Source organism: Perognathus longimembris, chromosome 23, assembly GCF_023159225.1.
Source record: "Perognathus longimembris pacificus isolate PPM17 chromosome 23, ASM2315922v1, whole genome shotgun sequence".
In the NCBI taxonomy this organism is placed as follows: Eukaryota; Metazoa; Chordata; class Mammalia; order Rodentia; family Heteromyidae; genus Perognathus; species Perognathus longimembris.
In genome coordinates this window covers 24,338,609-24,357,753 of record NC_063183.1, presented here as the reverse complement: position 1 = coordinate 24,357,753, position 19,145 = coordinate 24,338,609, and the positions used below count along the sequence as shown (strand labels likewise).

Genomic DNA, 19,145 nt, shown 5'->3' with positions numbered 1-19,145 from the left:
GATGAGCAACAAACCAAGTACAGCAATCCAGTTGCAATTTGGTCAAAGATAAATTAGATAAGAAAGGTAACTGCTGTAAAAACAGATCATGATAGCAGCCACCAACCATACATCAAGGCTCTCACCTCAGTCATGCAAGGCTGGTATTATTGTTAGTGATGCATTAACTAAAATAGTTAATAAAATACTGTAGTATGAATGTTTCCATCCCCTATCATCCCAATACCATTGAACTAGCTCACCTGCTGGGGGCCTCAACTATTCTTTCCTTTTAACTAAACCCCAGAATGTTGAAACATGGAATGATGACAAGTTTTCAATGAGTATTTAGGCAACTATTTTCCTGGTCACCAAAAAATCTGCTGAGTTTAGAATAGCTTTTACACTCACTGGATCACACTGAGTAGTATTTGCTACTTGAAGCATAGTATAACATCTGGCTTATTAAAGGAAATTTTTCTGACCTATGGGTTCTAATTTAAAATGTGTTCAGACTAGTGATGATTGTTTTTGTTGCTGAAAGTTACTTTAAGATATTAAGGATGTAAAAAAATATTGAGATGTTTCAGAGAACTCAAAAGGCCACAATACATTTATTAAGTTTGTAAAGATACAGCAATTGGGAATTTGTTGGGTTGAGCATTTGAAGTGCTGCTTAAAGGAAAATCAAGTATATTAGTGTAAATAATGTCATATTGTCCAATATGAACTGTAAATGACACTGTCGAAAAATCTTTGCTCTGTTCCATTTAAATGAACTTTTTAACATCTATTCAAAAAGTGACTGCTATTAAGTCTTGATTTCTAAAAGGAGTATCTGTAATCTAAACTTAAAAGGCATAGTATTATTCTGATTAAAACATAATATGAAATAACATCATGAAACTCCTTGGTACAATTAGTACACACTGAAACAAATGCATGAGGAAAATAAAACAGGATCTGTTGGGGAGGTGAACAGGGACAGTGAATACGCATAAATATGGTCCAAGTAGTTAATATGTGCATATGATACCGGAACAATTAAACCTGTTGGAATTATTATAGAATGGGGTCTAGTAGGTAAGGGAGAACCATAAAGGGAGGGTGAGTTTGATCAGGATACTTGGTATGTGTATATGATACCCAATCACAATGAATTTTCTCTCTTACACAACTAATGTATGCTAATAAAAGATGGGGAGGAGGAGAAGCATTAGCAAAGTTAAAATTTAAAACACTCAGCTTCATTAGCTGTAGTATTTTCTATGAACAAATCACCCTTTTAGATGCTGTAAGAGCCTTCCTGATACAGTAGGCTAATGTCTATTCCACTGGACGTAGTTCATCAGAAAAGGGCTCAACTGCCTAATTCAAGCAATCACTAAACATCTGTACCTGAAATTTACAATCAAGTGTATTGATTTAAAAATGTAGGAGGCTGGATGTTATCCTTGGGACTTTAATAGTGAAAATTGCTCTGTAAAGGAGAAAATAAAACAATACTGTGCTATGTTTGCAGATCAAACTAGAGATCTAGGTTGGTTTTGCTTTCCTTTTGTTCTCACTATAGCTTCTCCAGGTTTAGGGATCCAGAAAAATTTTTACAATCTCTCAAATTCATAATGAAAAAAATACGATCATACAATGGGATCGCTGTTATGTTAGCTTAATAACATAGCACATACATTTGAATCATTACATAGTTAGAAATGTGTTTTACAACTATATGAATGAAAATTAAATGTATCAGACTAATTTCTCTGCTGAAGCTCTAGTCTAATAGCTTACTGCGTATGGAGGTAGCACTGGAACATCTAAACTGAAATAATAACTTTCTCCTCAAATTACCTCCTCTTGACTGATCTTTCTTATTATTTTACTTGGTATTAAAGTTCAAACTACAGTTATCTCTCCCTTCTTCCTTAAAACATTCACAACTAGCCAGGTGCTTGTGACTCACACCTGAAATCCTAGCTACTCAGGAGACAGATCTGATGATTGCAGTTCAAAGCCAGCCTGGGCAAGAAAGGCCATTAGACTCTTATCTCCAATTAACTAACAAATTTAAAAAGAAAAACAAAAGCTAAAAGTGGAGCTGTGGTTCAAGTGGTAGACAGAGTCCAGGCAAGCCTCAGCACTGGCACAAAACAAATTCACTATGTTAAACATTGTATATTGACGATTCATTGAGTATTTACTCTGTACTTGGCTGAATTTAAGTGTATCATCCTCTAACAGCCTGAAGAGTAAAGTACAATAATTATCACCTAATTATAAAAGACAGAGTAATTCATCAACAATGAAGAGCTAAAGTCAGAATCAGGTTTGAAACTGAGCACCTGGATTCAAGAGCCCATACTGTATCATAAAAATGATGTAATTCACTACTAACAAGTGAGAAGAGGGTTTATTCTTTTTTGTTTTTTAACCAATCCTGGGGCTTGAACTCAGGGCCTGAGCACTGTCCCTGGCTTCTTTTTCGCTCAAGTCTAGCACTCTACCATTTGAGCCACAGCACCACTTCTGGCTTTTTGTTTGTTTATGTGGTGCTGAGGAGTCGAACACAGGGCTTCATGCATGCTAGGCAAGCACTCTACCACTAAGCCACAATCCCAGCCCCTTCTTTTCATTTTTTAACACTCTAATTATGTATATAATTAGTTTAAATATCATTTTATGTATTGAATCTTTAAATATGTAAGTTATTTGTAATTTTGCTATACACAATGGATAATAGGGGAGTACAAAGATATTTATTCAATCACATTAAAAATAGTATTGTTTTCCTATTAAATTAGATGAAACTAACACTAATTTTGATGACTGCTGTACAACTCTGTATATACGAAAATGTATTTATTGCACGTTAAATGCATGAATTGTATGACATGAGCATTATATCTCAATAAAAACCATAAGAGAAAAATAATCATTCTGGAACAGAAAGAATTAAAAAATCAATTAATTACCTGAGATTTTCTGAATGCTTCTTAAATATACAAAACCTTTTACTTGGACGATTACTATGAAAGCTGGAAAGAGAAGAGATTTCAATAATTTTACTATAGTTAAATCTGATTTATAACTTTATTTCTAAAATACATTTAATGGTTTAGTTTTTAACAAAATGTTAATGTGTTTATCACCTCTGTTTAATTAAAAAATTTTTTATTTTTTTTGCCAGTCCTGGGCCTTGGACTCAGGGCCTGAGCACTGTCCCTGGCTTCTTTTTGCTCAAGGCTAGCACTCTGCCACTTGAGCCACAGCGCCACTTCTGGCCATTTTCTGTATATGTGGTGCTGGGGAATCGAACCCAGGGCTTCACGTATATGAGGCAAGCGCTCTTGCCACTAGGCCATATCCCCAGCCCTTAATTAACATTTTATCTTTATTTACTTTTAGTTTTTAATTTTTGCTAGTCCTGGGGCTTGAACTCAGGGCCTGAGCACTGTCCCGGGCTTCTTTTTGCTCAAGGCTAGCACTCTACCACTTGAGCCACAGCACCACTTTTGGCCTTTCCTATACATGTGGTGCTGAGGAATCAAACCCAAGGCTTCATATATACAAGGCAAACATCTACCACGAAGCTACATTCCCAGCCCAACATTTTATCTTTATCTTTTTTTTTTTTTTTTTTAAGATGGGAGCAGGGTGGTCTCACTATGTTCCTGAGACTGGTCTAGAACTCAAGAGTCAAGCAATTTTCCTGCCTAGTCTGCTGAGTAGCTTAGACATTCACCACCATGTCTTGCTATTATTATCTTTTCATTTCCTAATGAGATTCATTTTCCTAGGCATACTGTTAGATGATCAGTACCCCACAATTATATAAAAAAAGAAATACATACGAGTTAAGAAAACCCCAACAAAGTAAAGATCATCAAACACAATTATTGTCTACTAATGATTAAAAAAATAATTCTAAATTTTTTGAACAATGCAATGTTTCTCTAATAAAAGTTAACACAATAGTTACTTTAATTTACTTTTATATCTTAGTATGCTTATACACAGGGAAGGAGACAGAATTTAAATGATGTAGGAAGTGAACACTACTTGAGCTAAATACCACTACTTAGTATCAGTAAACTTAAACATTTCAAGAGTTGTTTGCAGTTACTGGTAGAGGTTAAAAAACAAAAACAAATTAAAGGAAAGTTTATAAGTTAAAGCAATGTGTCTGAGCACTGAACAGAAAAACCACTGTCCACACTTTGTAACCATGACAATAGCATTAATATAATCTTTGAAGTGTAATACAGAAAGCTTTCCTATACTAGAAACCTAAGCCAAGTTTTGCACATTTTATTTTCTTACAAGTTTTAGACTCTTGAAATAGTCATACAGCCTTTTACATTAGCATTAGTGTGTGTGTGTGTGTGTGTGTGTGTGAGAGAGAGAGAGAGAGAGAGAGAGAGAGAGAGAGAGAGAGAGAGAGAGAGAGAGAGAGAGGGTTTAGTTTCTTTTCCCCAGGTCAACCTGGACCATGATCCTCCTATTTACACCTCCCAAGCAGCTGTGATGACAAGTTCATATCACTGTGCCCAGCTTTCTAAAATGGTGTCTAACTTTTGGGCTAGGCTGGCTTTGAATCGTGACCTTTCTCATCTTCCCTTACTAAGGAGGTAGGATTACAGATATGATCCACTGTGCTTGGATAGCCACTGAATTTCTATGAGCAAAGCTGCAGGCAATAGAAACAACATTATTTGAGAGCTTATTTAGAAATACAAAGTCCTGAACTTCCTATATAAAAACTCATCTCTGGAAGTGGGGCCCAGGACTTTTTTTAACAAGCTTTATTTGTTATTCTTATGAAAGATGAATTTAAGAATCATTGTCCAATATACTAGGTAAGTTGTTACAGATGTTTTAGAGCCCAAGTATATGGAGAATAGTCTGGCTAACTATAATGCCTAGAAAATACCCTCAGAAGGTACCAAATAGTTACTCCTTCAACCTAGGGTAGTTGCTGTTAAGAGTTTACAAATTTAAGACAGGATTAAAAAAAATAAAGTTTTTTTTTAGAAAAGATCGAAAGATTGAGAAGACCTACAATAAAAAATCTTATATATGTAATTTTATATAAACTTCTACATATAAAAATGTATAAAGAGGGCTGGGGATATGGCCTAGTGGCAAGAGAGCTTGCCTCGTATACATGAGGCCCTGGGTTCGATTCCCCAGCACCACATATACAGAAAACGGCCAGAAATGGCGCTGTGGCTCAAGTGGCAGAGTGCTAGCCTTGAGCAAAAGGAAGCCAGGGACAGTGCTCAGGCCCTGAGTCCAAGCCCCAGGACTGGCCAAAAAAAAAAAAAATGTATAAAGAGAAAAAGGAAAAATAGAATTTACACAGACTTTATATAAAAATTTAGATTATATAATATTATACATAAATTCATATATATAACAAATTTATGTTAAATGTTATAAAATTTGTACATTATTGTTTTACGGTCCTAGGATGAATCAAAGATTCATTTTGGGGCTGGGAATATGGCCTAGTGGCAAGAGCACTTGCTTCCTACACATGAAGCTCTCGGTTCGATTCCCCAGCACCACATATATGGAAAACGGCCAGAAGGGGCGCTGTGGCTCAGGTGGCAGAGTGCTAGCCTTGAGCGGGAAGAAGCCAGGGACAGTGCTCAGGCCCTGAGTCCAAGGCCCAGGACTGGCAAAAAAAAAAAAAAAAGATTCATTTTGTCTGATTTCTAAAAAATGTAATAAGAGCATCAACCTTCAGTGAAAAAGCTAAGGGATAGTACCCAGTCCAAGTTGAAGCTCCAGTGAAGATCCAGCACTAGCACACATACACACCAAAAATGTGTATCAAATGCTATCTTTTTTTTTTTTTTTTGGCCAGTCGTGGGCCTTGGACTCAGGGCCTGAGCACTGTCCCTGGCTTCTTCCCGCTCAAGGCTAGCACTCTGCCACTTGAGCCACAGCGCCGCTTCTGGCCGTTTTCTGTATATGTGGTGCTGGGGAATCGAACCTAGGGCCTCGTGTATCTGAGGCAGGCACTCTTGCCACTAGGCTATATCCCCAGCCCTCAAATGCTATATTTTGAATAAGATTCAAAAGCTCATTCTCTTCAAGAGAGCATATTATTTTACTTATCTATTGGTAAAAAGTTTACTACAACCATCTAGATCAATTTATCTAGATTTAATTTACAAATTCCACACTTACATTTTTATATATTAAGAAAAAAATTAAAAAAGGTCAAATGTAGTGGTACATGCTTATAATCCCAGCACAGAGGCAGGGATATTGTAAGTTTGAGGCCAGCATAAGCAACTTTGCAAGATCCTGTCTTTAAAAAAAAGAAAAAAAAAACTACCTTTCTTCTTCCTATTAGAGATCCACAAAGTTAATAGCAATACAGAAATGAATCTAGGAAAAGAGAAAAAGATTTATTATAATAAGAACATAATATTAAGACCTATATTTAAAAAATCTCCTAGGCCAGTTATAGGTTGGCACAATGTCTGTAATCTTATCACTCAGGAGGCTACAGCAGGAAAGTCATAAGTTCAAGACCAGCCTGTGTATATAGGGAAAGATGTCTTAAAGAAAAAAAAAATTACTACTCCGTTACATGACTATATGATATTATTGAAAGTTGTTAAGCTATTGGGCATAAAGAGATGGAACTTTATGTGTAAATTATACCTCAAGAAAACTGATGCCCTACCTGACTGTATTTTCTCAATAATCTTGATTCTGTCTTATGTAGTAATTTCCCTTCTAAAAAAACACAAAAGAAGCTATTAAGTCCAATATTGATAGTATGCATGCCATTTAGGACACTAAAGGTCAAAAGAAGGCAAGTTGCTGGCCCTAAAGCTCATGTTTAGGAGTAGCAGGCAAGGGAGACAAAGGAAATGCCCAATAAATATTTGAGCAATGAATGGATGTAGTTCTGAGGAATGCAAGATAAAAATCAATAGTGACATATAACAGTTCTGTGGTTTCAGGAAGGAGAGCAGAAGGCAGATGGACTAGAAGCCAGCTAAGAGTTCATTTCAGAGGAAAAAAAAAAAGATGGAGAGATATGGTCAAGGCCCACATTTGAATTCACTATATGCACGTCACAATAAATCACATTACTATGTCTAATTAGTGTGTTAATTAAAAAAACAACAACAAATTTAAGTACCAACAACTAAAAGTTCATACTAGGGCTGGGAATATGGCCTAGTGGCAAGCGTGCTTGCCTCGCAAACATGAAGCCCTGAATTCAATTCCCCAGCACAATATATATAGAAAACAGCCAGAAGTGGCACTGTGGCTCAAGTGGCAGAGTGCTAGCCTTGAGCAAAAAGAAGCCAGGGACAGTGCTCAGGCCCTGAGTCCAAGGCCCAGGACAGGCAAAAAAATAAAAATGGTACTCTTCACTCCAGGCATAACTATGAAGCTATGAGTAGATATGATATGAAGATATGAAGGATTTTCAAGTAAATAAAAGGAGATGAAAGAGCTGGAAAGTACTTAGGAATTAGATATTGAAAGGTCTTATATTCTCCAAAAACAACTCATACTATCAGTGGTTATCTGACCAGGTAGGTCTATACAATCAGCAGAGAAAAGGATTGGGGAAAACTGGTAACAAGATAGATTTTGATGCTATGACAATAAGTCAACAATTCTAGTAACTTTTAGTGACAATAATTTTATGTAAAATATAATACAAACTCAGATTTTTTTAAAAATCCTGCACTTGGTCTACTATGTGGGAACAAGTTTTTACACACTAGTTTTCCTTTTCCTCTGAAATTTAAAATATCATCCTCCAAAGTCCAACTAAGATTTAAGTCTTCCTTTGTTTGTTTAAAGGATGCACACCCTTGCCTTTGTATGCCCTGAGTGTCATTTATGACATTTACTTAGGTACCTATCTCTCATACTAACACAAGGAACCTAGTCAAGGACATTCCCCCTACCTAATGACAACTGGTTCCCAATTACCAACTTGTCAGACTTCTTGGTACAATGTTCATGCCTAGTACGTATACAATGAGTATCTGTTAAAGTGAATCTGGCTGAAATAAACAATGCTACAGAATGGAGATATTACTAAATATCTGTTAATTTAAAACTGTTACTTCTATATTGAACAAAGTCTTGCTGATATATATATATTTGAGGAATAATAGTATTATTTAGTAATTCACTTTATTAATTTATTTATTTAGTGCTGGTACTAGAGCTTGAATTCAGGGCCTGGGCACTGTCACTTAGCTTTTCTGCTCGAGACTAGTGCTCTACCACTTGAATGATAGCTCTACTTCCAGCTTTTTGGTAGTTAATTGGAAATAAGAGTCTCCACGACTTGCCTGCTTGGGATGGTATTGAATTGTGAGCCTCAGATCTTGGCTTGCTAAATAGCTAGGATTATAAGCATGGGCCACTGTTACCTGGATAATTCACTTCACTTTCCCATATTATTTCTATAACGATTTATAACCTATAAGCCAAGACATAGTAATTTAAACTGATCCCAAATAATGCTACTTAAAATAAAAATTACTTCAAATTATAGTTTTATGTTTTCTTTGAACAACTTACTATGAAAACGCTACAACAATTTGAAGACTTTTGGGGGTGTTTGCTGGTCCAGGGCTTTAACTCAGCCTGGGCACTGTCCATGAGCTTTTATGTTTAAGGCTAGGGCTCTATCCCTTGAACCACAGTGTTATGTCCGGCTTTTTAGTAGTTGAGATAAGAATTTCAGATGTTCCTGCCCAGGTTTCCAATTGCAGTTACCAGATCAGCCTTCTAAGTAGCTAGCGTGACAGGTATGAACTACTGGCATCCAACTTAAAAAAAAATATATATATATATATATTTGTTCATCATGGGGCTTGAACTTTGGGCCTGGGTGCTGTCTCTAAGCTCAAGGCTAGTGCTCTACCACTTAAGTCACAGCACCACTTCCAGTTTTCTGGTCGTAAATTAGAGATAAGAATCTCATGGACTTTCCTGCCCCGGCTAGCTTTGAACCGTGATTCTCAGATCTCAGCCTCATAAGTAGCTAGGATTATAAGCATGAGCCACTGGCATCCAGTTCAAGATTTTTCTTTTTTTTTTTTTTTGGTCAGTCCTGGGGCTTGAACTCTTGAGTTTCTGAGCACTGTGCTTGAGCTTCTTTTGCTCGAGTTTAGCACACTACCACTTAAGCTACAGCACAACTTCTGGCTTTTTCTGTTTACATAGTACTGAGGAATCGAACCTAGGGCTTCATGCATGCTAGGCAAAGCACTCTACCTCTAAGCCACATTCCCAGTCCCCTCAAGATTTTTAAAATCTCATTTTGAGGTATTTAGGGACTCTCATATCAAACAATGATGATCTGCGTGAGATGTGGTAATGTGCTAGGTGACATGGTAAATCAGAGTCCTTTCTCAGGGATATAGATAAATACTATAAGTGAAGAAAACAGATGAATGGTATACAGTGCCTTAAATGGTTGTGAGCAGACATCAAAGATGGTATACCGTGAAAGACAGGGCATTCTGGGGACTAATGGAAAAGGTAAAAAAACACTAAGATGATACAGGGGCCTGTGGCTCGTGCCTGGAGCCTAAGACCTGAGGATCACATTTCAAAGCCAGCCCAAGCAGGAAAGTCTGAGATTCATCTCTAATTAGCCACCAGGAAACTGGAAGTGGAACTGTGGCTCAATGTGGTAGAACATTAGCCTTGAGCAGAATAGCTCAGGAACAGCACCTAGGCCCTGAGTTCAAGTCTTAAGACCAGAAGGAGGGGCGAGTGAGTACTGGAGAAAGTGTACTTTGGAGAAGATTAATCCATTTATAGGCATAGGAATCTTTATGGAATGGACAGGAGAAGGTGATCATTTCAGAGTTCATACTACTGAGTTCATACTGTATCTCATCCTTTTAGAAAATGATGCTTTTTTACATATAGTCTTCCAGCTCAGAACTAAAATCCATACTGATCAGAAGTAAATATGCTATTTAGTGTGGAGTAGCTAAGGTAGTAAGGGAAACAAGCAGACTAGACCTACCAAGCCTATGGGAATGAAACCTTTCCATATAAAGTTATCAATGAGTAAGAGTTGCAGGGTTGGGGTTCACAGGGATTTAGAGACAAGTTTAGAAGCAGGCCAGATGTTGTAGCTCATGCCTACTATAATCATAACTACTCAGGAGGCTGAGCTCTGAGGAACAGAAAGAAAAGTCTATGAGACTTTTATCTCTAACCAGCATAAGCAGAAAGTAGAGATGTGGTTCAAGTAGTAGAGCAATAATCTTGAGCAAAAGGCTAAGGGATAGTGGAAAGTCAACTGAGAGTGTGAGGCTCTGAGTTCAAGCCCCAGTATCACACCAGCACACATACACACAAAAAGGGGCTTAGAAGGAACATCTGGAGCCAACTAAGACTGTTCTGAAATACAGTTGATTTAGAAGTGCTACAAGGGGGAGGTGGTCCTATGATAAATTCAAGATGGAAGTGCACAATGACCCTTGGTTTGTGAAACACAAAACATTTTCAGTTTGATCTAGTACAAATGAAAGATTCATTTAGGAGCCTGGCACTGGTGGCTCATGCCTGTACTCCTAGCTACTCAGGAGGCTGAGATCTGAGGATTGTGGTTAGGAAGCCAGCTGGGGTAGGAAAGTCCCTATTAGGCCCTTATCTCCAATTAACCACTCAAAACCCAGAAGTGGACCTGTGGCTCAAAGTGGTAGAGCACTAGCCTTGAGCAAAAGACCTCAGAGACAGAGCCCAAGTCCTGAATTCAAGCCCCAAGACTGGCAAAAAAAAAAAAAAATCACTTAAGTAACTGTGTAAGAGACCAGTAATTGGGGCTGGGGATATGGCCTAGTGGCAAGAGGGCTTGCCTTGTATACATGAAGCCCTTGGTTCGATTCCCCAGCACCACATATACAGATAACGGCCAGAAGTGGCGCTGTGGCTCAAGTGGCAGAGTGCTAGCCTTGAGCAAAAAGAAGCCAGGGACAGTGCTCAGGCCCTGAGTCCAAGGCCCAGGGCTGGCAAAAAAAAAAAAAAGAGACCAGCAATCCACCAATGGTTGCTGAGCTGAGACCACTGCAGTAGATGAGAGGAGTATGGTGGAGTCTTAGGAAGCCATGATGTACGATATAGTGGACAAATGATATCTGACATAGATAGATCTTCAAGGTCACCATGTGAAATCTTAAATGGTACTATTTGGCTTATTTCTATTCTTTTCAGATGTTAGTGCATCTAGGATGAAATACACAGCTGGATTTCAGGAAAACCAAAGACTAAAATGGAAAGATTGAAGGTTGAAACTCAGAGAGAGCTGTTAACTAATGGAGACAAGAGGCTTTTTTCTTCATTGCTGTTTTAGTTTCCTTTTTGTCTTGTTTGTTCTTTGGGAGGGTGAGGGTGGGGACACAGAATTGGAGGGATAAAGGGTGCACAATGCAGCAACAGGGGCTGGGGATATGGCCTAGTGGTAGAGTGCTCGCCTCATATAAATGAAGCCTGGGTTGGATAGCTCAGCACCACATATATAGAAAAAAAGCCAGAGGTGGTGCTGTGGCTCAAGAGGTAGAGTGCTAGCCTTGAGCAAAGAGAAGCCAGGGACAGTGCTCAGGTCCTGATTCAAGCCCTAGGACTGGCCAAAAAAAGGAAAAAAAGAAAAATGTGGCAATAGTATTCACTAGACACTGTACATCACCCTTATAACAATAAAAAAATGAAAAATTAAAAAGAAAGCCATGAATAAATGGGATAAGTACAGGGTAGATAGTCTTAAAGGAGCAGTGTTAGTTGGTAGGTAGAGATGATACTCAAAAGTAAAGAGATGAATCATGGCTGAGTGCCAGTGACTCATGCCTGTAATCCTAGCTACTCAGGAGGCTGAGATCTGAAGATCTCAGTTCAAAACCAGCCCAGGCAGAAGAGTCCTCCTGAGACACTTACCTCCAATTAACCACTCAAAACTCAGAAGTGGAGCTATAGCTCAAAGTGGTAGCCTTGAAGAAAAGAGCTCAGAGAGTGCCCAGGTCAAGTTCAAGACCCACAACTGACCACGAAAAAAAAAAAGAGAGAAATCACAAGTAAACTCATAATAAACACTTTTTTACAAATGGTGATAACAGCAGAAAAAATATTCAGTAGGTATAAATTTCTCTCATCTAAAACAAAACAGGAAACACCACAGACAAGTAATCTGAAAATGTTTATAAGTTGAGGAAGCCTAATAGAAAGAGATAAAAGTTTAAGTTAACGAATATGATCATGAGGAAGTGGAGGAGATAAATAGAGAAATACTTTGGACTAAAAAGAGCTCATTTCAGGAAAATTGAAAAGGGCGAGTTATCAGTTGAGGTACTAGAATTCCCTTGGGGCACTGAGAAAAAATTAACTATCTAAAACAAAGATGCCTTTAAAATGAAAAATACTATCAAACCATGTCAAAGGTTATTAAGTCAGAATTGACTGAATCCCACATTCACTGTTAGTACAGACTTGGGTAGAGAGAGGAAGGAAAAAAGGGTAGAGGTTCAAATTTTATGTTGCCTTTATGCCAGGGAAGCATGAGTAAAAGCATAAGTGACAATAGCAAAGTGGATGTAAAACAGATTCTGGTGAAGAGGTGACTATGAGATGAGTGCTGCTAGATAACTAACAAAGCCAAAATAGTGAATGTGATGGAATAATAGGAATTAAGAAGGAATGAACAATGTACAGGATGAGATAAAAATGGTACTATGGTAAGAAAGAGGGTACCACAAGCTTTCACGTGCTAGCACTAAAGAAGTCAATTCCAGGAGGTCAGGCTGATGGAAGAGAGAAAGCTGTGAGGAAAGTGCTGAAGCCTGGAAAGCAGTAGCCCATAATGATCAGGAAGTAACAGAAACCGGAGACAGGAAATTATTTCCAGCTTGTGTTCAACATGTTATGCTCTGTAAGAAACTCAGTTATATATTGATTCTATTTTTTCAATAAATGGAACCTCACTTTGAATAAGCAGTATATCAGGTTTATAGTTGAATAACTTTTTGACTATTAAAAAAATAAAAATCCATCTTGAAGGAATAAAGTGTTCTCCTACTTATAAAATCCAAATTAAAGTAACGTGTTCTCTGGAGAGTTTCCCTAGCATAAACGACAGGAATTCAAATCAGGTCAATTCAACTCAAAAATGAACTAATTAATGAAAAGGAATTCCAATACTACGAGCATCATAGCCAGAGGACTTTCTGATTTTCACTGAATAGATTTAAGTACAGATGGCGGGATGGGCAAACAGTCTGACAGATGGCTAGCAGAGAAATGTCTTTCTCTGTTTCTGTCAAACAGACCTATGGGCTGGAGGTGCGACTCAATCAGAGTGCCTGCCTACTAAGCCTGAGGCTGAATTCAAAGGGCAATACTGGAAAAAAAAAAAAAAAAAAAAGGAAAGGAAAAAGAAACAAGACCCAAGGAAGCATCATCATTGAAAATCCTGAAGTCCCTGAAAGCAATAGCTCTGAGGATAACACTCAGGAGAATAAATATGTTTGCCTGGCAAATATATTTAAATTTTTGTTTAAAAATAACTATTTTAAGGAAAAAATAAATCCCAGAGAATAATTACTTCTTTATATCAAAACTAATTTTATTAGTTTAATAAGCTGTACTTAAAAAAATTCATTACAGCAATTTCCTGAATTGTTGTGCTTGAAAATAAATAGTACCAGACATTATCTTTTAGCATCTTGAAGAGAAGAAATGGCTTCTAATAAAGTAACTTTGTCTTCAAAACAAAAACTTCCTTAACTATAACCTTAATTGCAATTTACAGATGGAACTCATCTTACCTCATCATATGATTTACATAGGCTTTGCTACAGCTAGTGTTGTATCTGCAAAAACCACAGTGGACATACGTAGGAAAATGGTTTGCAAAATCTTTTATTTCAGAAGAACATTCAATGCACTTGTGAACGCCCCGACTACACCTTATAGAGACATAAAAAGAAATATATTTTAAAACAAAAATAAAGAACTGTATCATTACTCTATTAAAGTACAATTTTTTTACACTTGAGTTTAAATTGGTACTGTATATCAAGAAGAAAACATTACCTTAAGTTCCTCAATGATGTATTGACTTTACTTTTTTTATTGCTATTAACCAATGTGCTTTGTTTCTTTTGTATATTAGAGACTTTTGATTTGCATTTGGATTTACTTCCATTAGGTTTACTTGCATCAGATTTGGTTGTATCAGGTTTACTTGTACTCAGTTTTGTGGGGGATTTAGCAGGTGTATTTTCAGTCCTTGGAGGAGAGAGTTGAAGGGTGGAACTACTCGCACTTATGGAAGGTGTGGTTGAAGGTCCTGACTGAAGGGGTGCAACTGAAGCTCGAATAGTAACCTACAAAAGTAAAGGGAACATTTCACTAAAAAAACCCCATTATATGCATATTAAAATATTACTGTACAAAAAGAAACATTATTTTGAAAAAAGTAGATAAGCTAATTAAGTTTCTATTTACTCTCAATGTTCAAACCAATCAAATTAAATTAAATTTGATGTTTATTCACTTATATATTTCATACTGCTGTCAGTTATGTTAACAGTTATTAATAAATAATTAGGAGTTAATGCAATTGTATCAACAGTAAAGAGCACAGACCATAGCTATTTTTGTGCTGATATAACTACAAGATTTACAAGCATAGAGCTCAAAATTTAAATAACAAAGACTGAAAAATAACTCTAGAAAAGCCTGTATTACCCTTTGACAACCATAAAACAAACAGGTCTACAGTAAATGTAACCTCTTCTTTTTTAACTAGGATTTATGCTCACAAACTTATGAAAGGTGTTACATTGAGTCATTATGTAAATGTGGAGTTTAAAATTTAGAACTTCCTGAAAGGGAACTAATCCAAAGTTCATCACATACTGTTCTGACAATAGATAACACAATTACCTACCAACACAGTCATTAATCACTGATGATATTCTCATATATTAAGGAACAGTCTATGATGATGAAGTCCTTTGAAATACATGTGGCTGGGTATTGTACTAAAGCACTGAACTAGGAATCAAAGGACCTGAGGGTCAATCTCAGACTATCCCTTCCTAGGCATGTGACCTTGACTAGTAACATTTTTTTTTAAGTTTCTTCATTATCTTTAGCATAAAGCAATACTTCCCTAGTCTAATATCTTGTTTTGTAGGAATTAAATAACAGAATGTATAAAAGAGTACACTTAGAATCAGGCAATTGTAAGGTGCTATAAAAACATTTAGTATCATTATCATTAATATTATTATTAATAAGGGAAGAAATGAGAGAGGACCGCTCTGCTTACATTAGTGTTCTGCATGTCTAGTCCCAGCATGAAATGAATGGGTTGCAGGGAAGGATGCTGGACAGCTTCTCTTGCTCTAGGTCTTCAGAGCATGGCTTTATATTGTTTAGTTAATTCAAATAACAGACATACCCACATTCAAAGGTAAGTACCCAAAGCCAAATATAAATGTTTTGGGGATTATTTCAGTTTGGATTATCCATGTCTCTGTTTCCCTCCACTGGAGCAAATATTCAAGAGCTGACTGTGTGTAAAGAAGTTAGAGAAAACAGATGTATATAAGGCAAAAGGGAAAAGTAATTACATTCATAAGTATGCAGTCAGACATGTGTTTGCTCACTTAAAACACAATGCAGTCCAGCAGCAGAATTTGCTTCTTTGAAAGTAGATTCAATAGTAACAACTTCAACATCTGAAAACTTATGGCAATCAAGTCATATTACAAAGATAAGAAGAATGTAATTCCTGGTACCTAACATTTTATAATTCATGTGCTAAGACCAGCATATATAATGTGCAATGTAGAGCTCAAAAACTAACCTATGTAATACTGAAACAATTTATTGGCCTGGGAAACTGCAATTTTTAATGCAGCGGGATTCCACTACAACCTAGCTCCCTCCACAGAACTTAGAAGTTATTCTTTCTAAGCATAAGAATAAAAAGTCTAAAATTGGTCTTAAAAATGAGCATTAAAAATATTATATTCAATAGACAAAACTAGACAAGTGTTATGTTTATTATTTAAAATGTTGTAAAACAACATTTGAACTCACTTTTGTTCCAGGAGGCAATCCTTCCAGTTGCTTAGGTTTTATAAATGTTCGATGATGCTGAGTCTTGTGATCTATTTTCTCCTTGCATGTCAAAAATTGCAGTCTGCATTTTGTACAACGGTGTATTCCTTTTTTCTGTTGGGACATAACAAAAAGGAAGAAAATAATTTCTATAACCACAAATATTGATTCCTGAAATTGCTCTAACAATTTTTAATCTTTATCATAAATAATATGAAGATGTCATATTGTGTTTTAAAACTTGTATTATTTTTCAAGTTTCAAAAGTACTTGATACTGTACAGGAACTGGACATGAAACTTCTATTAGTAACAACTGTGGTATGAAAGGTCTTTAAAGTTTAAATATGAAGTTCTAAAAACAAACATGATAGTGAGAAAATAAGTTATACTACATTTTTGCTTATATAGTTATTTTACATTTTTTCTATATCCAACTGGTTGACAAGTTGGCAAAATAAACTAATACCAAATATATTTAATAGACATTTCAAAGAGTTATAAACTGATTAAATAAAAGTTGTCCAGTAAAACTTTCTGCAATGATGAAAGATCCTAGAGCTATGCTGTCCAAAATGTGGTTACTACTCCCAAATAATAAATGCTCAAGGAGAAGGAAATATCAATCACTCTGATTTCAACACTATGCACTGTATACATGAATTGAATTATCACACTGTAACTGAAAAATGTGTAGAATTACTATTTTTCAATTGCCATTATTTCAAAAGGGAGAAAAAAATCCACGACAATGTTCAAAGCAATACAGAATAATATGTTACAATTCTAGCTGCATCTTAAGGTTACTTTAGAAATGCAGCACATTGAATCATATCACAGGTACAAGTAACGTAAAGAAATTCATCTACATGTGGCCATAAAAACAGGAAGAGAAAAATGCAATTGGGTGGGGGCAATGGGAAAGAAGGAAGGTGGGAGAAAAACGAGGGAGGGGGTAACAAGTTGGACAAGAAATGTACTATCTAATGTATGTAACTGTAACTCCTCTGTACATCACCTTGATAATAAAAATAAAAAGCTAAAAAAAAAAAAGAAAGAAAGATAACAGGGAAGAAACAAAGTTTACCAGAGTTCAGTTCCCAGAAATTTTGTCCTTTATAATTCTCTAGGAGTCTGGTCAAGTTTCATGTTTTGAGATATCATCTACCCAACTGCCCATATAACAATATTACATGACGTCTAATATGCTTCTCAAATCCATGTGGACAAAACTGACCACTAGATTTTCTATGTATTTTTGCTTTTCCCACCCTGTCAAATAAGTTACTTCTTCAGTCTTCCCAACAGCTTAGAATATGAAAACTTTATCGCTATAGTTGCTCAGGACAAAAAATATAATCATTGTCCTTTACATTCCATATCTAACACATCAAAAAACAACAACAGTTAGCTCCATCTGCAAAAAACTATTTTTTTTGTGTGTGTGTGTGGCCAGTCCTGGGGCTTGGACTCAGGGCCTGAGCACTGTCCCTGGCTTCTTCTTGCTCAAGGCTAGCACTCTGCCACTTGAGCCACAGCGCCCCTTCTGGCCGTTTTCTGTATATGTGGTGCTGGGGAATCGAACCTAGGGCCTCATGTATATGAGGCAAGCACTCTTGCCACTAGGCCATATCCCCAGCCCTGCAAAAAACTTTTTTCCAATGACTGTTATAAGTATTTCTCCAAGCAATTCACCTGGATGGTAGTAAAACAAACCACTTTTATCTTCTTCCTTGTATGTCTTTCCTTCTCAGAGCTACCAGTTATTCTTAAAATATGCCAGTGCTATCACTACGTTCCAGTGGCTTCCCATTTCCCCTCTCTGGTTTAGAAGAACCACAGAACTGTTCCTCATCTGCTGCAGCCCCACTGGCCTGACTGCCATCTTTAAGTAGCTCAGGTATAACTCACTTCACACCTATGCAACTTTATCTCTTCCAGATCTCAGCAAAGCATATGCCTAATTTCCTTCAGAGAGGTTTTTCTATGACCACCTTGTATACAAAAGAGCAATCATTGTTCTACCACCTCTTCAATCTTCGGCACTCTTTATCTTTACATTTTCCACTTGCCTCTAGCATGTGCATTCAAACACACACAGGTACACACATACACACTTATTTTTGTCTACTAAAATGTGAATTCCAAAAGGCAGAGAACTTGTTTTAATTACTTCTATATAAAACCTAAAATAATCTCTGGCCCTACAAATAAGCATTTATTAAAGAAATTAATATTAAGGCAGAATGCAGATGGAGAAAAATATTTATGAAGTAAAGAAACAGGTTCAAGTATGTTCACTTCATTCAATGAACATTTTTTTCTATATTCCTAAGATAGAACACATCAATGTATTCTCTCAGTTGAACTCGTCTCTCATGCACGTAAGCATTTCAATGTTCTATTGGTGATGAAGATAACATTATTGGAATTTTAAATAACATTATGTTGAAAAAGAAATCAATGATCTAACTCCTACTGTCAAGTTCTCTTTCCTCATTTATAAAGTAGAAATAATGTAGACATAGTGGTTGTAAAGATTAAAATACCCTGCTACTGTAAGGTAACTAATTTGGTACATGTTAACTGCTTGTTTTTTTTAATGACCTAACAAACTCATTTGACACATCTAAAATTCTTCCATTACGTTTTTTTTCTTTGGTTGGTCATGGGGCTTCAACTCAGGGTCTGGGCACTGTCCTTGAGGTTTTGTGCTCAAGGCTAGCACTCTACCACTTTGAGCCACAGGACCACTTCAGGTTTTCTGATGGTCAACTGGAGATCAGTCTCAAGGACCTTTTCCTGCCCAAGCTGGCTTGGAATCTTGATCCTCAGATCTCAGGCTCCAAAGTAACTAGGATTACAGGGATGAGTCACCAATGTCTGGGTCCATTACTTTTTTTTTTTTCTCTTGCCAGTCCTGGGGCTTGAACTTAGGGTGTGAGCACTGTCCCTGAGCTTCTTTTGCTCAAGGCTAGCGCTCTACCACTTGAGTCACAGTGCTGCTTCTGGTTTCTTTTCTGTGTATGT

The 19,145-nt window shown here is 36.7% G+C and overlaps 1 protein-coding gene across 2 annotated transcripts in view; it reads right to left on the bottom strand.

The window, feature by feature from the left end:
* The window catches only part of Znf280d (zinc finger protein 280D), a 78,516-nt gene that overhangs the window by 19,118 nt on the left and 40,253 nt on the right, over positions 1-19,145 (bottom strand). The window contains exons 12-16 of one of the 2 annotated variants that reach the window (XM_048333214.1): positions 16,096-16,230; positions 14,077-14,369; positions 13,809-13,949; positions 6,326-6,378; positions 2,952-3,014 (exon numbers count right to left, since the gene is read on the bottom strand). In XM_048333214.1, the coding sequence (XP_048189171.1) occupies positions 2,952-3,014; positions 6,326-6,378; positions 13,809-13,949; positions 14,077-14,369; positions 16,096-16,230 (685 nt within the window). The remainder of the gene's footprint in view (positions 1-2,951; positions 3,015-6,325; positions 6,379-13,808; positions 13,950-14,076; positions 14,370-16,095; positions 16,231-19,145) is intronic. The other variant, XM_048333215.1, reaches the window with a different exon arrangement.